This window comes from Lampetra fluviatilis, chromosome 32 (genome assembly GCF_964198595.1).
Source record: "Lampetra fluviatilis chromosome 32, kcLamFluv1.1, whole genome shotgun sequence".
Lineage (NCBI taxonomy): Eukaryota > Metazoa > Chordata > Hyperoartia > Petromyzontiformes > Petromyzontidae > Lampetra > Lampetra fluviatilis.
In genome coordinates, this window is record NC_136306.1 from 12,273,169 (window position 1) to 12,290,274 (window position 17,106).

Consider the following 17,106-nt stretch of genomic DNA (forward strand, 5'->3'; position numbering starts at 1 on the left):
GTTTGCTCTGGCACCCGGTATCACTGCGACCGTGGGTGGCACGCGGCGCGAGCGATGCGCAATAGCGCCGGGCGGACAGACGACACGGCCGAGACACGTCGGGGTTTATAACCCAAACTGCCCACCGTGAAGCACGCACGGAGCCGGCAGCAGTCACTGCCGAGCGCCCCGGCGCCCCACGAGCGTGCAGATTCGAGCGGGCTCCTCGCGCCGCTCGCCCGGGACAATTACCCAGGGAAATGCCTTTGCACGCGGGTTGAAGAGTGGCTTTGATGCTCAACTTTGTACCAGAAGATAAAGGGATTGGCCTCAAGAGGTTGGGTAGCTCGGCGTGGGCGAACGCCCTTAAGAGCGCAGAGCTGGACAGGAGTCTGCGTCCTACTTTCTGCACAGCGTCATCTTAAAACGCCGCTACATTTGGAAGCTATATAAACCCCAACTGTATGTGGTGTACCGTGTTCCCCCTTGCAGCATGCAGCACAGCGAAAGTAAACACACGCACACACGCACATTGCCCTGTTTAATGCAGCTGCACGCACACGTGCGTAATTGAAGGAATTCTAATTAGAGGTGCCATTATTTTCTGGAGAACACTGCTCGACTTGCCGGGCAAGGTCGGCAGAAGAAACGTGGCTCCGAGTCGTTCACCTTTCTCGATCGCTGAAAAGACCTCCACACTGTACTCTACATAAAGCCATCTGGGAGAATCAGCCATCATCTATCCACTGCTGGATGAAGAACTCCCTCCCACCCCCACAAAGCCATCGCCACTGCTTCAACACTGGACAGTTACGAGTTCAAATCGCAGTTGGGCGCCGACTCAGCCCATCATCTTCTTTCCAGATACAACAAAATAAATCAGTACCACTCTGTGGGAAGTCAATTATAGTTGCCCTGTAGAGAGACTGGATCCCACCTAAGGAATGTGGAATTTACACCACGAGCCCAGCATTAGCAGGGGACAAAAACATGGCTCTGCTTGCTCAAGGAATGAGTCACTTTGATTTTTAACCATAAGGCAGTTACCGAGTTTCAAGAACCAGACATTCAACAATTGATCAGAGGCAATTAACTTGACCAATGCCATTACTTGGAATCAATAGTCTAAGCCATTAGCGCATAAAGAGAAGACTTTAAACTAATCCTCACATTAGACTGGTTTCATTTCTTTAATGTGCTTTTGGCAAAGTGATACGAAGCATCTTCCTAATTAAGAACCTACATCAAAGGCACGATCCCAATATAGTTCAAGGGCCAGGCTCACAAAACCTCGAGAGTGCACTACCACCTTCAGCTGTGCAGACAAATTAATGGTTCAATAGACAAAATATTTACTAATTTGGTCCTCGGTGCACCGCTTCACCTACTTCAGGAAACAACGGACAAATAAAATTCCTGGCACAGATATAATCGCATAATGGATTGCAGTGGCAGTGATGGCTCAGTACTCCAACAAGTCACGTACCATCCAGCCTTCATGGGATACCCAGCTGTCTCAAATATAGTAAACATAGCTGTGATTAGATGGGTGATTCAGGGTACAAAACAGGAACAGGAGGTAACTTCAGCACTTAAATAAGAATATCGTAAATCACACGCACACAAATATCACAATGACAGCAGCAGGAGCAGCATGCCTACTTGAGCGGTGATGCGTCAGTGACACACTAGGATCGGTGACACGCTCGGCACAGGCACTCGGACAGCTGTCGTGCACCGGCTCCTATCAAAGGCAACTTGAGACATGGCCAAATTTACCACAACTACCAAGTGTGCGACTTCCCCTAACGCTCCGGTAGGCTCAGAGAAACATTAGCAAAGCATGCGACATTTGAATTTGAATAACAACGAATTAAGTTAAGGGAAGTCTCAAACCCACAACACAAATAGCTTTTACCTGTTCACTCCCTGCCCTTGTTCAAGCGCCAGTGGAAAGATGTTAACTACCTCACCTGGTATACAGGAGATCCTGCATTCGATCCTGGCCCTGACGTTTATATATTTGGAGTTTGCGTGTCTCTCTCCCCGAGGTCGCGTGGATTTTTATCCGGGTCCTCTGGTATTCTTCCTCCACATTTAGAATCATGCGTTTAGAGTATTTTGCTGCTATAAATGTAGACATGCTAAACCACTTCGTTGACTATCTATTATGGGAACCAGGTCGCTTCTGAAATATAGCTAGAGCTCAGTGGGCCTTCATTGGTCAAATAAAAAAGTTAAGTTTTAAAATAGCCTCAAAGACCTTCACAATTTCCTCTGGTAAAGTGTGGCAGCTTCTCTCTATAAAATAAACACGCCCACCATTCCAGAACAGCGTCTTGAGACGATGCATACATCCAAATTGTACCCGACATTGTGGGTGTGTACCTAAAAGACGAAGCCTCGAAAAGGGCAGGGAATAAACAGTATGGATGGCCAGAGGAAGATTGTTCCAGATTATGAGGGCAGTAGAGGAGAATGAGTGACCTCCTACCAAGCGAAGGTTGACGGTAGGCTTTGACAGGAGGCTGACAGGGGCGAGTCCACGGATGTTCTCGAATACGGCGAGTGCCATCTTAACATTTTATCTGGATTGGGAGCCAGTGGAGGGGGGGGACTAGAGTATGACGGTGAGATGGTCTCGTTTACAGGTGTGAAGTCTGGCAGCCGCATCTGGATCTTGGAAAGGAAGAATTTGGGGAGGCTGTAGAGGAGAGAGTTGTTGGGTGAGGGTCTCAACATCATCAGCAGTTGCGGTAAGGAAATTGATTATCATGCTCAGGGCATGCGTAGAACCAAGCGTGAGAACACACGCAGGTGATTTGCTCGTGTTACTTTTTTAGCTAATGGAGCGAACAAGATATACAAATGAGAAACAATATAGACGTTAAAAACAAAACGGAATATATTCACCAATGAAATCACACCCCCGGATTGTGGAATTTCATGAACTCAATGCGGGTTTGGCAGGGAGGAGGGGGATAATAAAAATGCATTTTAATCGACGAATCGTTGCACACGTAACGGACGCACCGAGCCAAGTGGGCCGCCACACAGCGCGTGCCGAGCAATCCACCGCCCACCCCAAGCCCCGGTGTGATGGAAACGGCCAACTATTTGGATTATGCGATTATGTCACTTCCACATACAACCTGGTCCCTAAGCTACACGGCAAAACTCAAGCTCAAATTATCCATTACGCTCAGTGTGCCACAGCGCTCAAGCCAGACATTCAGAGGACCCATTACAGCACAGGCTTAGGGCTTCCTCAACTTCTGCTGGCTGTACCAACAGCTCGGCGTGGTGGCACACGCTTCGGATGCAAGGGTTGGTGGATCGCATGTGCATTTGTGAAACTGCCGAACTCGCTGAGCTGCGGTGGCCAAGAGATGGCAGTGCAGCAAGTGGGCCAAGTGAACCCACGTGTGTGGCATCCTCCCACGTGTGTGCGAGAGCATGGCAAGTATGTTTAAGCCGCCGTGTAAGTGCCTGTGCAAGCAGGGGAAGATGAGCATTAGCAAGAGATGAACCCAGAGACATAGGAGACGACCAAGGTGCTGGTCCATGGCTGTCAATAATGGTAATTAACGCACATTTGCAAAGACACGATCGTTTCCAGCCCTCCTGATGGCCATTACGTTTGACGTGTTCCATTACGGATACTCAAAACCTTTAATGAGCTCTTGCAGGGATAGGAAGGACGCAACGACTGGCAAATAAATGCCCACAAACAAGAAATTACTGCCCCACAAGCATGGGGAAAATCTTAAGTACCGCATGCACTAAAACGGAATACAAATTTGTACCTTGGGAAAACAGCTGTCGAACTATGTTTGGCAGATGTAATATAAACGGCTGTGTTGATTTAACACCATAATACCAATATGTATGTGAAGGAACCTTATTAGGTTACGCACAGAGGTAAGTCAAAGTGCATCCCTGTTCAAATGTGCAAGGGGTAGTGTTCATTGCTATTGGTAGTCATGAGTCCGTGCCAGATGCTCCAAAATGCTATGGCAGGGGTCAATATTATAAATTGGAAAAGCACTCCTGACTTTTTACAATGTAGTTATCATTATGTTGACCCCATAGGGGTAATGGGCTGAGTAAAACCTAAACCAAGATTTGTAACCATTAAATTGCAAGTACAACTGGTCAACAAATAAAAACACAGCCCTTGATCACTCCCCGTAGCCACATGCATCCCAAGGGGCCTCACTCAGTAGGAAAGTGCGTTACAGCGGTGAAAGAGTACGCGACTGCCCTGGCAGTCAGCCCTCGCGACTGAACAACACTGGCCGAGTATAAAACATAGCAACCAATTAATCTTATATCAAACCAAGCGAGGGCTTGGAAGACCTGGCAAAGTAAGAGCTTGACACAGCTCAGCTCCATCAGCCGGCCGCATCCTGCAGAACCGCACCTTTGGAGGCATCTACGGCGGCGCACGGACACTCGCCACAACGTTCCATCGAAACCACCCTGAACCAGAACGCGCGTCACTGGCGGGCTAGACACACCGCCCTCTTGGCGCTGCACTCACCCTCTTGTTCAATATTACAATATGGATGTTACATGGTCACGTGGTTAGTATTATGCTTTGAGCACGAGTGAGAGCGTGCTCGTGTGTGGTGTGTGTGTGGTGTGTGTTGCCACAATTTAAATTATTCTGCAAACACGGACATTCTGATTGTGGTGAGAACCACGAGAGGTCTCTTTTTCTTCAGATGGGAATTACAGAAACCTAATCACTTGCTCCAAAGTAATAAAAGCCTTCTGCTCTTAAAGGCATTTGCACAGCAAATGGCGTACCAGAGCCTATAACCCAGCATGGCAGTAACTGGGTATGGAGACAGGGTGCATGTGGACATTTAAGGCTTGAATTCTGGCTCCTATGACCCAGCCAAGACACACATGAACTTAACCCGTTTAGGAGTTTATATGGATAATGGGTTTAAGTTTAGTTCAACTTAATGGTAAGTCATCCTGAAGGTTTATCACTCTCAAAGTTAAAAGTTTAATCTGAGTTAAGGGTAAAGCCTCGGCCTGTAAAGGGTTTAACCCTCCGAATGTGTTAAGGGTTTATGTGGGTTGAGGGTCAACCTCGGCCTAAGGGTCAAGGAGCACTGCACACGCACACAGCCTTCGAGTGAGCGGCTCGGAGCCTGCGGCGGAACAATCGGCTGGTGCTGGTGAAACGCACGCGATCCGGCACGGGCGGAAGGCGTTGGCGATCCGGCACGGGCGGAAGCGCTGGGAGGGGACTCGGCGGCACGCCGTGGAGGGGGGGGGGCGGGGGGGCGCTGCTCACCTAAGTTTTCAGAGTCCTCCCACTGATCCAGCACCTCCGTGACGGTGAGCACGAATACGTAGGTCCGATGCCTGCTGTCCACGTTCTGCGGGGAGGAGCGCGTTGGCGAAGCATAGAGAACACGACCCTGTCACGACCACTGCCGCACGCCTAACCCCTGGAGAATTGTGTTTTTTTTGCCAAAACCAGTTTGCAAGTGTCAAGAGTCAATGACTCGCCCTCACTTCAGGCGAGCTTTGGGCAGCACTCGTCTCCATTGGTCAACCCCCCCACTCCCGACTACCCCCAGAGCAAGAAGTTAAACATGCCTACGCCGGGGGACACGCTCTACCCGTAGTACGGTCTAAGTACCAGGATAGGGCTGCACATAGATCGCTCCACTCATGACGAGACCCTCACAAGTCATTTACACTGAGGGGGGTGGGGGGGGGTTCACTCAGCCAATCGTCTCTCCATAGTCATCAACCTGAGTTTGCGCTTTTGATAGGACGTCAACCATGGTCGTCTCATGGAGATCACGTCCCCCACCATAGGCATGTGGAATGTTCACCACTGGCTAAAGGCCACCATCACAAATCAGCTCTGCCACTCTTGCATTGTTTGAGCAGGGAGACCTTGGCCTTTATTGTTTCGGCTCTCCTAGCAATGCAGGCTTGTGCAAGCGATTCACCCTTCCCAGCAAGTCCACTGTCACGGTTCAGGGTTGCAATCCGATTTAAAGAATACAGCTTTGACATTTCTGATGTCAAACACCACGGGTGAATGTGGCTCCTCTAATGTCTACAGGTGTCTAGCAAAACCACCGAGTACAAACACAAATTGACAATCATCTATTTATAGAATTGAAAATGATAGATTCTTACGCCACACATTACTCTATGCATGAAGCGTGAGCTTCACAACAGAGACTTCACTGCACGGCCCATGAGAGACGATGCCTCAAGGTGCACATGGGGAGGGCATTGTTGAATCATGACACGACTTGGCTATATTAGGATATGAACATGCGCTGCTGCATACCTCAAATATTCCCAGCAACCTTCCCAGAGTTCCTCTTACACCAGCCTGAAAATGACAGAGAAGCACGATGAACAACGATTAACACTGGTTCCCGTGCATTCGTTACGAGGCGGCACGCTTTCAAAGTGACGATGACAACTTCAAATGCACAGACGAAGTTTTAAGCGGAACATTCTGTGCGGTGGTCATGGACAGCACTCCAGGAAAGAAGAATTAAACATTGACATTTTATTAAACTTCACTACACAAGTAAGATTATTGGCTTACTACACGGCCACTAAATCAGCTGTTTATGTCGCCCTGGGGCTGTCTGGCTTTATCAGGTGCTATAGAATGGCAACTGGAACACAAAGACAAATGTCACTCCAGGCCCATCCATAGCGGGCTGCAGGACCGAGAAACAAACCCTAATGTGGGCCCCCCCCCCACCACAACACCTGAAAACTAAACCGGGAGTATTACATTTGATGCTGTGACGTCGAAGCGCGGGGCCCCCCAAAGCGAGGGGCCAAGGGCAGTCGCCCCAACTCCCCATACCCTGAGGATGGCTCCGTGCCACTGCTTGCCTTATACAAGCTGATGGAACCCAACCTAAGGTGTCTGTTGCTACGTAACTACGCGCCGTGTTCCAGGCTGTCCAAAAGGACATGTAACAGCCAAGATATTTGATGAATTATTATAATTTACGGTCACAATTTGATCTACGGATAGATTCTGTTCTTTCACATGCTTACAGTCCTGTTTTTAATGGTTCTGTTTTTTGTTTCAGTTATCCAGTTTTTTTACTCCATTTTCCCACATAAGCATATCATTTGTACAGTAGCCACGATCTATCCACTGGATGAGGTCTTCATCCATCAGTGTCGCCATGCCTCCGGGCTTTATGAAGAAACGATCGGTCTAGGTCCTAGACATGCTAGACGTCCCCTCTAGCACGTTCCCGCTCTTGGCTATCACCCCGTTGTTAGTATCAACCACTGGCCAGTAGATGAAGGTTCTCTCGCTGAGCGAAATTTGACGAGGAAAAAAATCTGTGGTTGCTGGGGTAGAGTTTAAAGCACCCATCACGACCTCCAAATTACAGCTGCAATACTCACCTGCTCCATTGTGTTTTAAACCACCATGTCACCAACTCCATATCCTGGGATGGAATTCCGAGCATACTCTGCATGCACCTGAACTTGATATTTGTTCCAGAAATTCATTATCATGGGCTGCATAGGGCCAAGTGACAGGAAGACTGGAACCGATGCGTGTGGTTAAGCCTCAACTGCAGTGACACAGCACAAGGCTGGCACTGCCCCGCTCAGCAAACACGCACAAAATCTCATTAAACATCCTGTGCCCTCCCCCCACCACCTCACTCCATGTGTGAGTATCTCTGAACAAATAAAGCTCTGGCACCATTGTATAAATAGTGTTGTGATAGTGCCGTCTATAAATGTTGTATCGTAGTAAGATGACGCACACGTGCTCACAAACGTACACACACACACTACAGAAAAGTCATGGGCAAGTGGACTCCTGCCTGAAGCAAAAGCAATACCATGTTCTCCAGCTAGGAAAGTGTACAGTGAGGTCCCTTTCTCTCTGTCCATGTAAGCTGTCGACCGTTATGTACTCGGCCACCCGAGTTCGATTCCTGGCCATGGCTAAGAACAGTGGCGAGTGATATCTGAACTGCTCGTGGGCTTCCCTGGCACGTCCTCTTGACGTTTCGGTCCGAGCGCTGGGCGTTTTTTCAAGAACTGAACAGAGCCGCTCACGTTCTCCCTCGCTTAGATCGGCGTGCAGAACGAAGCGCGGTCAGAGCCCTAAATCAAGTCGCGGCACTCGACGGCACAATCGTGGAAATCTCCGGAGCTGTTTCGCTCTTACGGTTATGACTTTGGGAACGTTGTCAATGTACAGTTCAACACAATGAACATTGCCCACTGCCCAATGCGCTTTGCCTGCAGGGTGGCCAGTTCGCAAGGGGCTCTATATATAGTCGCGCAGCGCTCAGCAGCGATAACGTTTACTGCTTCCTGCGTCGCTAACTCAACGTCGACGTTTGAGAAGACGCTCTCCGTGGCAAGGTCCACGATGCTGAAGGTCAAAGCTGCGCGCTCCGGCCTGCTGTTTCGCAAGAGCACAAGTGCACTCTTACACGTGACCAAGGGCAAGGCGTGCACTCTCACACGTGACCAAGGGAGAGGCGTGCACTCTAACACGTGACCTCACATCACCAGTCTCCCATTAGGAAGCCAGATTATATGCAATTCAACCTCTTCATCGTCATCAGCAGCCATAGTCTATCCTCTGCTGGAGACAAGAATGCCTCCAAGCCACAGTCATCTCATGGTCCTGCGATGTAACGATCCGCCGAGCACCGGCACGCAAATAGATTTCACTGCTCCGTCTCCTCAGCGCACGTCCTCGCGGGGGGCGCGATCCATCTCCGTCACCATTCTTGATCGTTGTCCATTGCCCTTCAAGGCAGGACGCGCCCTGCCCAAGCCCACTTGCTGTTCACAACAGTGTGAATCATGTGACTAACTTGTGTACAGCCTAGAGCAAAACAAGGATTGGAGATACTTGAGATGAGAGAACTCAACTTATTCTAATTAAAATTACAAGTGTTTATTTGTATAAATTGTAGCTCTCTCATAGCCACGACCAGCACCGTGCCCTGCGATCTGCTATTTTTACAGAAACACCCAACTACATGGGGCTACACCCAATGACATTAGCACTTGATTATATAATACTGTACTACCCCCCCCCTTCCCAAAAGCATTGCATCGCTATCCTCACCACGTTCAATACATTTTTATCTTGTATTGTTGAATTGATATGCGAAGTTCAACATACATAATTGTGTGTGAATAAATAAGTATTATTATTATACCTCTAATTTGGATGGTATCCGTCACGAGTAGCTTATTCCTTACTAAAACTATTCACTTTATTCATAAAATATGAAGAACATAAAATGTATTTCCTGTATGCGAGGAGAATACATTTGTTGGAAGGACACAAATGTGTCATTTGCCCTCGCAATATTTACAAACATTTGTTATTTGAATAAGTGGCAACGTAAGGACAGCAATACCTAGGGGGAGATAGCCTGATTATATTTAGCTAAAGTATAACGACTGTTATTGTACGTGGAATGCCATCTTTGAGTGCCATTCACTCACATAGTACACGGCGTTCATTTAGAATATACTTTCCTATTTGGATCGCTTATAGGATATGAGCAACACTTCATGCAAACGGGCCCTGTTCAATTAGAAACAGCACTGTACGTTCTGACGCATGCCATGTCCTGTTCTCCTGAAAAACATTCAGCGCTTTTCAATATAAACGAACGCTTGGACTCGCAGAGGACACGGCTGGACGGGCTGAACTGGCGCCCGACTCCCGGATGAGTCCTTGATTACTCGCTTCGCCTCGCGCAACTGACGGCGTGTGCCGGTGTCGCCACAGCGATGGTCAGGCGCCATTAGACACTGCCGTGCATCGGCTGCAGTTTGACATCTCAGATGCAGTGCGACTTCTCAGATGGGGGTCTCGTACCGTTTAGGGGCCGAGCGTCTGCGTGTCCCAACCTGTACCCGTTCAATAAGCGGCGGGTGGCCACCGGAGCTGCCACTCAGAAAGTCTCCACGTTCAACGCACAATGACGTCCCTTGTGAGAAACAAAATCGTACCTGGGGATGTTTGGTCGAAACTATATTTTACGATTTACAGGAATGTTAATTTGATTGCCAGAGTATCTTTGCTTTTCATTGGATACTGCATTATTCCTGGCAGATTTCCCACTCACGTGGGGTCTGCCGTCTGCTATTCCTCTTTCTCCACTCATTCTCATGCTGGGCCACCTCCACTGCAGTCCTTCACGTCTTGGCTCACCACCTGGCACCACCTCCAGGCCTGCCTGTCCATCGTCGCCCTGGCGCTTTCATATTCCATCACCGGTATTCCGATGCGGTTTGTCTCTCTTCTTACAACGCATCCTGGCTGACTCGACAACTCACTCTCAACTTGTCCAAGACGGCTACCACTCTCTCCTTCTTAAGAGAGTCTTCATTTCGGACCCGATACTGATACTGTACGTACAACGAATTGCATTATGGTATATCACATTTCCAATTAAGCATTGCTCCTACGACTCGTGAATAGTTTCAAAAGTCACGTCAAAGTGTCTGCATTGTAAAACAAGGCAGTACCGTGTTCCATGGTCGGTCCCAAGCCAGTGGTGGAAATTCAACGTTGACTTCCAACAATCCAGTACTCATCTTCATAATGGCCTGAGTAAACTTTACACTCATGATCCTTCCCACCGAAATATAACACATAAAAATGGGCGTTGGGGTAGTACCCCTCCCTATGGGTGGCCCCTGAGTCAAGGGTGAACATTTGACATTCCGTGGCATTGGTTAAATAAAGACAAACAAATGATGGATGATGATGATGACTGGGCACAGTACGGGTATTTTGACGTAACTGTTGACCCCAGAACCCAGTGTAGCCTAGCAGGACGTACACCGTATACCCTCCACCGTTTACCAACTTGTAAGCAAACTCTGCACAGTCAACATTTAAAATCCAGCTGAACCAGTAATATTCACATGGAACTACCATCCACTGTAAGATTGACAGTAAAGACCCTGCAGCACCATTTGTTTCTGTAAAAAGTCAGAATCACAAATGTGAACAATGTAAATAAACAGCTAAATATTAATGGCTTTCCCTATCAAAGACATCAAATAAAATCTTGAACATCAATGGGCATCCCCAGATAGATGAACAACGTGGAATTGAACTGAAATACAAGTGGATCATGGACTTCACAATTCCTTTCATCTCCTTTCCTACATGTCTCCCTTCTCTAGTCTCTAGGCATTGCTGTGGAGTGCGTCCAAGAGGCTAACGGCGGGGCATCTCAGCTGGCTTCACTACAATTACCATAACCGTAATGACCTTAGCATCATTTAATTTAAAGGCGTCTTCCCAAGATATGTAATAGAGAATTACAGCCGATCCATGCGCAAAGACCCCACCCCTACGCTTACCCCACATACAGGTTCGACTTAGGCTTCTTAGGATTCTGAGAACATGTCCTGGGATCAGAGAACCAAAATAAGACACCTTTAATTAGTCTCGGGGGAATAATTAACAGGACGCAAGACTGCCGCCAAGTTTAAATGCTGCCTGCACAGTACACAGCTCCCTTACAGGGCGAGGCAACCGCTTGTTTACAAGCGGCGATCCTCGTTACCAGTGACAAGATACCACTGCACGTGTGGGCCACATGTACACAACATGCACTCGGTGCTTTGCTTATGCGTGCTCATCTAACACAGCTTTCACATCCAATCAAGCAAAGCACACACACATGGCAAAAGGGACTACTCCACCCAATTAATGTACAGTGGACACAACCAGAGGTGCCATTGTCTGGCATATACTTTAGCTCGGCTGGCCAAATATTACAAATTCCAATTGTGAGCTCAAATCCCAGCCAAGGACAACTTGACCCCACCAGCATCATCATATACTTCATAGATGCAGGGTCAATGGGGAAAGTTTATTAAATCTCCACTCCTCTTTCCACTCAGCAGTATAAATGGACGCATCAGCCAGTTGGTGGGCAGGTCACAAGTAGGTGGATAACGTGTGGGTACTTCCCAACTTTGCCAGACGTCTGGCCAGCAAGAGTAGGCCAGACACCATCTGGAGAGGTTTTCTAGAGCTCCCTCCAGTGGAGGCTGGACTGCACCTTTACCTTGAGATGAAGCTACCAATTGAAGTAATAATCTGGGTCGGTGAACATAATCAGAACTTGGTAGACAATAAGTGGGCAGGAGTCAACGGTGGCAGTTCTATGAACTAATCTACCCCCATATGGATATGGAATTCCCACCACTGGCTCCGAGCCTATTTAGAAACGCGTACCACCCAAAGCTCATTGGAGAAAGTGACACTGGTGCCTTGATCATGCCAGTGTCACCAAGGTAACGATGTAACGGAGACACTGTGATATTCTACTGATCATAGGCACAGAAAGTGTATTTTTCTTTGCCTCTTGCCCTAAATCCAACGTCACATTTAGGTGATAACTGGTGGAGAAATAGAAAAACACACGTCCATAATTTGCACGTTTTAGCACTGAGGATAATGAGTCTACACTGAGTGCGTGACACTCGAGACAAAAGCCAAACATAAAAAACAACTAGATTTTCCAAGTAGCACACACAGGGCTTAGCGTACATCATGTACAGAGCTGAGGGATTAACCATCACATAGCCGTGATGAACTGTGAAGGTACTGGGACACTGTACATCCAGCAGTGGATAGACTATGGCTGGTGATAAAGATTAAGTTAGAATACGACACAATTTGCATCTGTACCGCATTCTTCCCGCTGAGCAGCGTCTCATGTTGCTTTACAATTAAATACTCAAAAAAGGGTTTGGCCAATCAAAACAACCTAAAATTGGCTAAATCTAACAAATACGCTTTTAAATTTGAAATAAAATATTTGATTGTGCCAGCATTCCTGATGCGACTTGAAATAGCGTTCCAGAGGCAGGGAAAATATCAACTAAAGTCCCTTGCTCCTCCTGGTGACAAGGTGGACAAACATCGTCAAAGGTATTTATTTTGCGAATGCTTTCATGTGTGACTTTCACACAGTTAGAGCACCAGGCACACAAGAAAAGCAAATAATTAAATTAATGTGTATAAGTCAATGGTTGTCAATGGCCAAGTGGGATATTACAATTGCAAGGAGATATCTACAACAGGAGCACAGAACCGTCCATTTGGCTTGCGAAGAAAACACTAAGTGACGTCCCACACGTACCCCGAGCAGAACGCAACAACACAGCAACATGGTCAAGGCACTCGCCATTCACCTCTTCCAGAACTTCCCGCACCGCCGCACTGCCCGGCTCCTCCTCTGGCTCCAGCCCCCCACCCGGCACGATCCACCGGTCCGGAAACCGCTTCGTGCTCACGAGCAGAACCTGGTGGGAGAGACAAAGACACAAAGATCCCTCATCCCTGCAGTCACGAAAGCTTTAAATCGAAATCCCTCATAGCTTTAACAGACCGTTGGGGCAAGTGCTGTTGGCAAGTAGCACCTATGGAGGGCCGGCAGGGTACACAAAGGGGTGGGTGGCCAGCACCACGCCCGGCCACCTTTGATTCCCCAGTATCAATGTTTACACACCGCACAAGATACTCATTTGAGGCCGAGTCGACCCAAGGGAGGTCCAGGACCGATTCAAATAATCGCTATCATTGGTCGTAAGCGGGCCTCGTACTCTGGTCACTGGGTTTGTAGTGCTGAGCACTAACCGCTGCGCCACCGCTCCCTGGGAGAGACGAACACTGACAGACGTGTTCCCGTCAACGTGTGTAGAGCTGCCTATGCTCACACACCTTTGCACGCTACAGAGCGATGCGAATCCATGGCGAGCAAGGCGAGGCGTCCGATTTCATTGCATTTGTGTGTACAGCAGAACAAAGCTCCTACCAGAGCAGATAACATTGTGACAATCTCTTTAGTAGAGGAGTCTGGCTATGGCTCACATCAGTGGCAAGTTAAATCTTAACTGGTCCTGCCCTAGAATAAACTCAGCACCGCCACAGCAATGTGGACCTTGCTCCACTGGTTTAGAGCTTTAAACTGGGGATAAGCGCTGCCTCGATGATAATTTGAGCAGCGGAAAATAATTGTGATTTAAGAGATTGCTTAATGAGCATGCATGCAGGGAATCGCATGCAAGCATATGGACAAAATGAAAGAACATGGGGCAGGAAGTGGCATTGTGCATTAACAACAGTAATGGAGAATGAGACCGTAATCACAGGATGAGGTCCCAGCCGCACAGTGACAATCCTGGATGTGCCACGCTTGCCGCGTTCACCAAGCCTCTTGCACATTGCAGGTTTCTCACATCAGCAAAACAAGGCACAAAGTTCACGGAAGTCGAGCGCTGGAATCTTACATTTACTCTCCTGTGAGCCAGGAGCGAACCAATATCAGCAATGCGAGCGTTAAAGCTAGAGAGGGCATTTTGAATGATGTCAAATTCTCCTTGATGTCAAAACGACCCTGACCTCGACCGCCCACTCAGCGGCGCTCTGCACGTGTGCGCAGTGTGGTAGGCGTGGGCCTAGGTTATCAGCAAGGCTGCCTAGAGTTTGACTGTTGGGTCGACTGACCCTGACCCAGCTAAAAGTACGTGGGGCACGCACGCTCACACACGCAATCATATGGCGTACACACACACAGACATCCTTCATATTGGTTCCATACATAAGACCTGGACGCCAGTATAAACGTTGTATATATACATTACCACATCATAAAGTCGAAAAGCTTTGCCTACGTGCATGTGCGCACCTAGGATTTGTACGGTTGGCTACGTACAACGATGCGAAAGAAGTTCAACATACATACACCACTGCACTAGCCATCCCCTTACTCAGCCTTAAATTATTACAGGATGTGGTGTGCAAACATCAGCATTGGCTGGGTGTGATGCCGGCCACACCACTCTGTCTTTGTGTCATCCAGGCCTCAATAGGCACTCGCCAACATCACTTGCCCTGACGCTCCATTGGGCTTGCTCGTGTCTTGGCTTAGGCATTTATTCCACTCTCAGGCCATTAAAGGCAGGTATATGATCTCCGCTGCTCACAAGCTGTTGGGCAATGTGATTACGCAAGGGTCACGCAAGGTTTATATTCTCTAAAAGGTCCTTCACAGCAAAAGGCTTGCGTGCATGAAGCTGCCAGCAGTGGAGAGAGGCAGATGTTCTTTTACCACAGGGTAAAGGGGCCATAGGTGTGACTGACATCACACGAGGGCTTCACTGGTATAAAATATCTGCCACGAATGAGGTGTGTGCCGGTTGGGCACTCGGCGGCTTATCCTGCACTTAGACAAGGTTTAAATTAGACGCTTAAATGCAAACTGGGTGGGAGCACTTCGGTGCTCGAAAAAGCTTTGGGGCGACGCTCGTCTCTACTGACGACTCCAATTCAAGAGCAGAAAATCGGCTTGGGGGAAAACCAATGTCGATATTCAACAAAGCAGCACTTGGTTTATTGACCGAGGAATAACAGATTGTGCAAAACACCACTAACTTTACAATTGTAAGTCAAGCATTGGTCACAAAATCGCCCAGAAAAAATCCCAAAACGAAGTAAAATGTTGTCATGTAAATCCTTCCCTGTGGCTCAATCGCTGCTTTCGGTTTCGTGGATGCGCTGCATAGCTCTACCGCAGCAGTTCCTAAAGAAGCTCCCAGTGCGTGAAGCGAGACGTCGCTCATCACGCCACACACCACGCGGGGCAACTCCAAAACAAATGGGAAAGAGCCGTTTGTGCACGTGTGTTGTGAATGTGCAGACATGCCAAGGATTATCACGCACCAAGATTCACTCATTCCAAAGGAATGCGAGCGACTGGCAGTGGGGTAAGAAGACTACTGCTGCCACATACAGTCTTGACTTAAAAGTGGCCGATCCAATTGTTATTGTGGGTGAGATGAACTGCCCTTGCGGTAGGTGGGAGCGTGACAGGGCGCTGGGTCGGCCGGCCTGCCGCGCGTGTGAAGAAGTCGTTATTAAAGAACTTCATCAGCGTAGATTACGGTCCTGTTGCCACCACACCCTTTTAACGCAAAATGGCTCAAGCATCTATGTCACTCGTCTAGCACTTCATAATTTACAATTATGGGACAGAAAAACATCAAAAAATTATGCAAGCAAAATGACAAAAAGTTGAAGAAGAATTCTTTGGATTGTGAAAATTCATCAAATCATAGGGGTGGGAGGGGAATGGTTACATAGGGCAATCCAAACCTGTCTTAAATTACAAGAGGGAGCTCAGGATTTGAATGTTTTTTTCCCACTGCTGTTGGATCTGTGCTCACACACACACCCCAGGGGGACCCCCAGCCACTTCCACTCGTACATCAATCCCCTACACTGACATTTATAATCAAAGTCTCATATACATGTTGTTTGAGGCTCACGTTTCACTGGCATCATAATAAACACCGCTTTACTCTGCACACCAACAGCAGTTCAGGGTCAATTACATTTTGTAGGAGCGAGCACATCCTCCAGCAATCAGATTGTGGCAAAGATAAATATTTACCGAAAATTTTCAGTTGCACTTTATAACAGAAATGATCATTGAATAAACGCCGCACCGATAGCATGATAATATTTCCTTTCCCTTCAAGCTTTGCTTCATTTCGGATTAAACACCGGGGTGTTTCACACTCAAGTGAGCATGGGGAGATGCTGATCTTCACTAGCTGGCCGAAGCCAAGGATGGAAATTTCTCATTACCCTAACAAGGACCAAATCTCCACAGGTCGACCACTGCCGACTCACAATGTTTTATTTACTCCAGGAAAGGATGATGGGCCAAATCGACTGCTGTCAATATTTTGGTCGTGCAAGAAGCACGATGTAACAAAAACGTGACTTGGCATTTGATAAGAGGATCGAATCATCGATTCAAATGTGCATCTACGCTCACAATACATGTGTAGTGACATTGGGGATGTCACTGTATGGTGCCGGCCCGGGAGGGCCATGGCATGCGATGTTCCTACGTCGCGGACAGCACCGTGTGTTGCTGTGCGAGGCCGGCTCTAGCAGAGCACGGCGTGCGATGCACAGTCATCGCGTACACCCCGTAGGCGGGTGTAGTACCAGCCCTAGCGGGGCTTGGTGAGCACTGGGATAGCGCGGGCACCACGCGTGGCGTGTAGTGCGGG

At 48.2% G+C, this 17,106-nt stretch overlaps 1 protein-coding gene across 1 annotated transcript in view; it reads right to left on the reverse strand.

Annotated features, from left to right (window-relative positions):
• LOC144943782 (diphosphoinositol polyphosphate phosphohydrolase 1-like) overlaps positions 1 to 17,106 on the reverse strand; it is a 57,200-nt gene that overhangs the window by 6,044 nt on the left and 34,050 nt on the right. The window contains exons 2-4 of the mRNA XM_078871612.1: positions 13,216 to 13,326; positions 6,311 to 6,355; positions 5,291 to 5,375 (exon numbers count right to left, since the gene is read on the reverse strand). Of these exons, the coding sequence (XP_078727738.1) occupies positions 5,291 to 5,375; positions 6,311 to 6,355; positions 13,216 to 13,326 (241 nt within the window). The remainder of the gene's footprint in view (positions 1 to 5,290; positions 5,376 to 6,310; positions 6,356 to 13,215; positions 13,327 to 17,106) is intronic.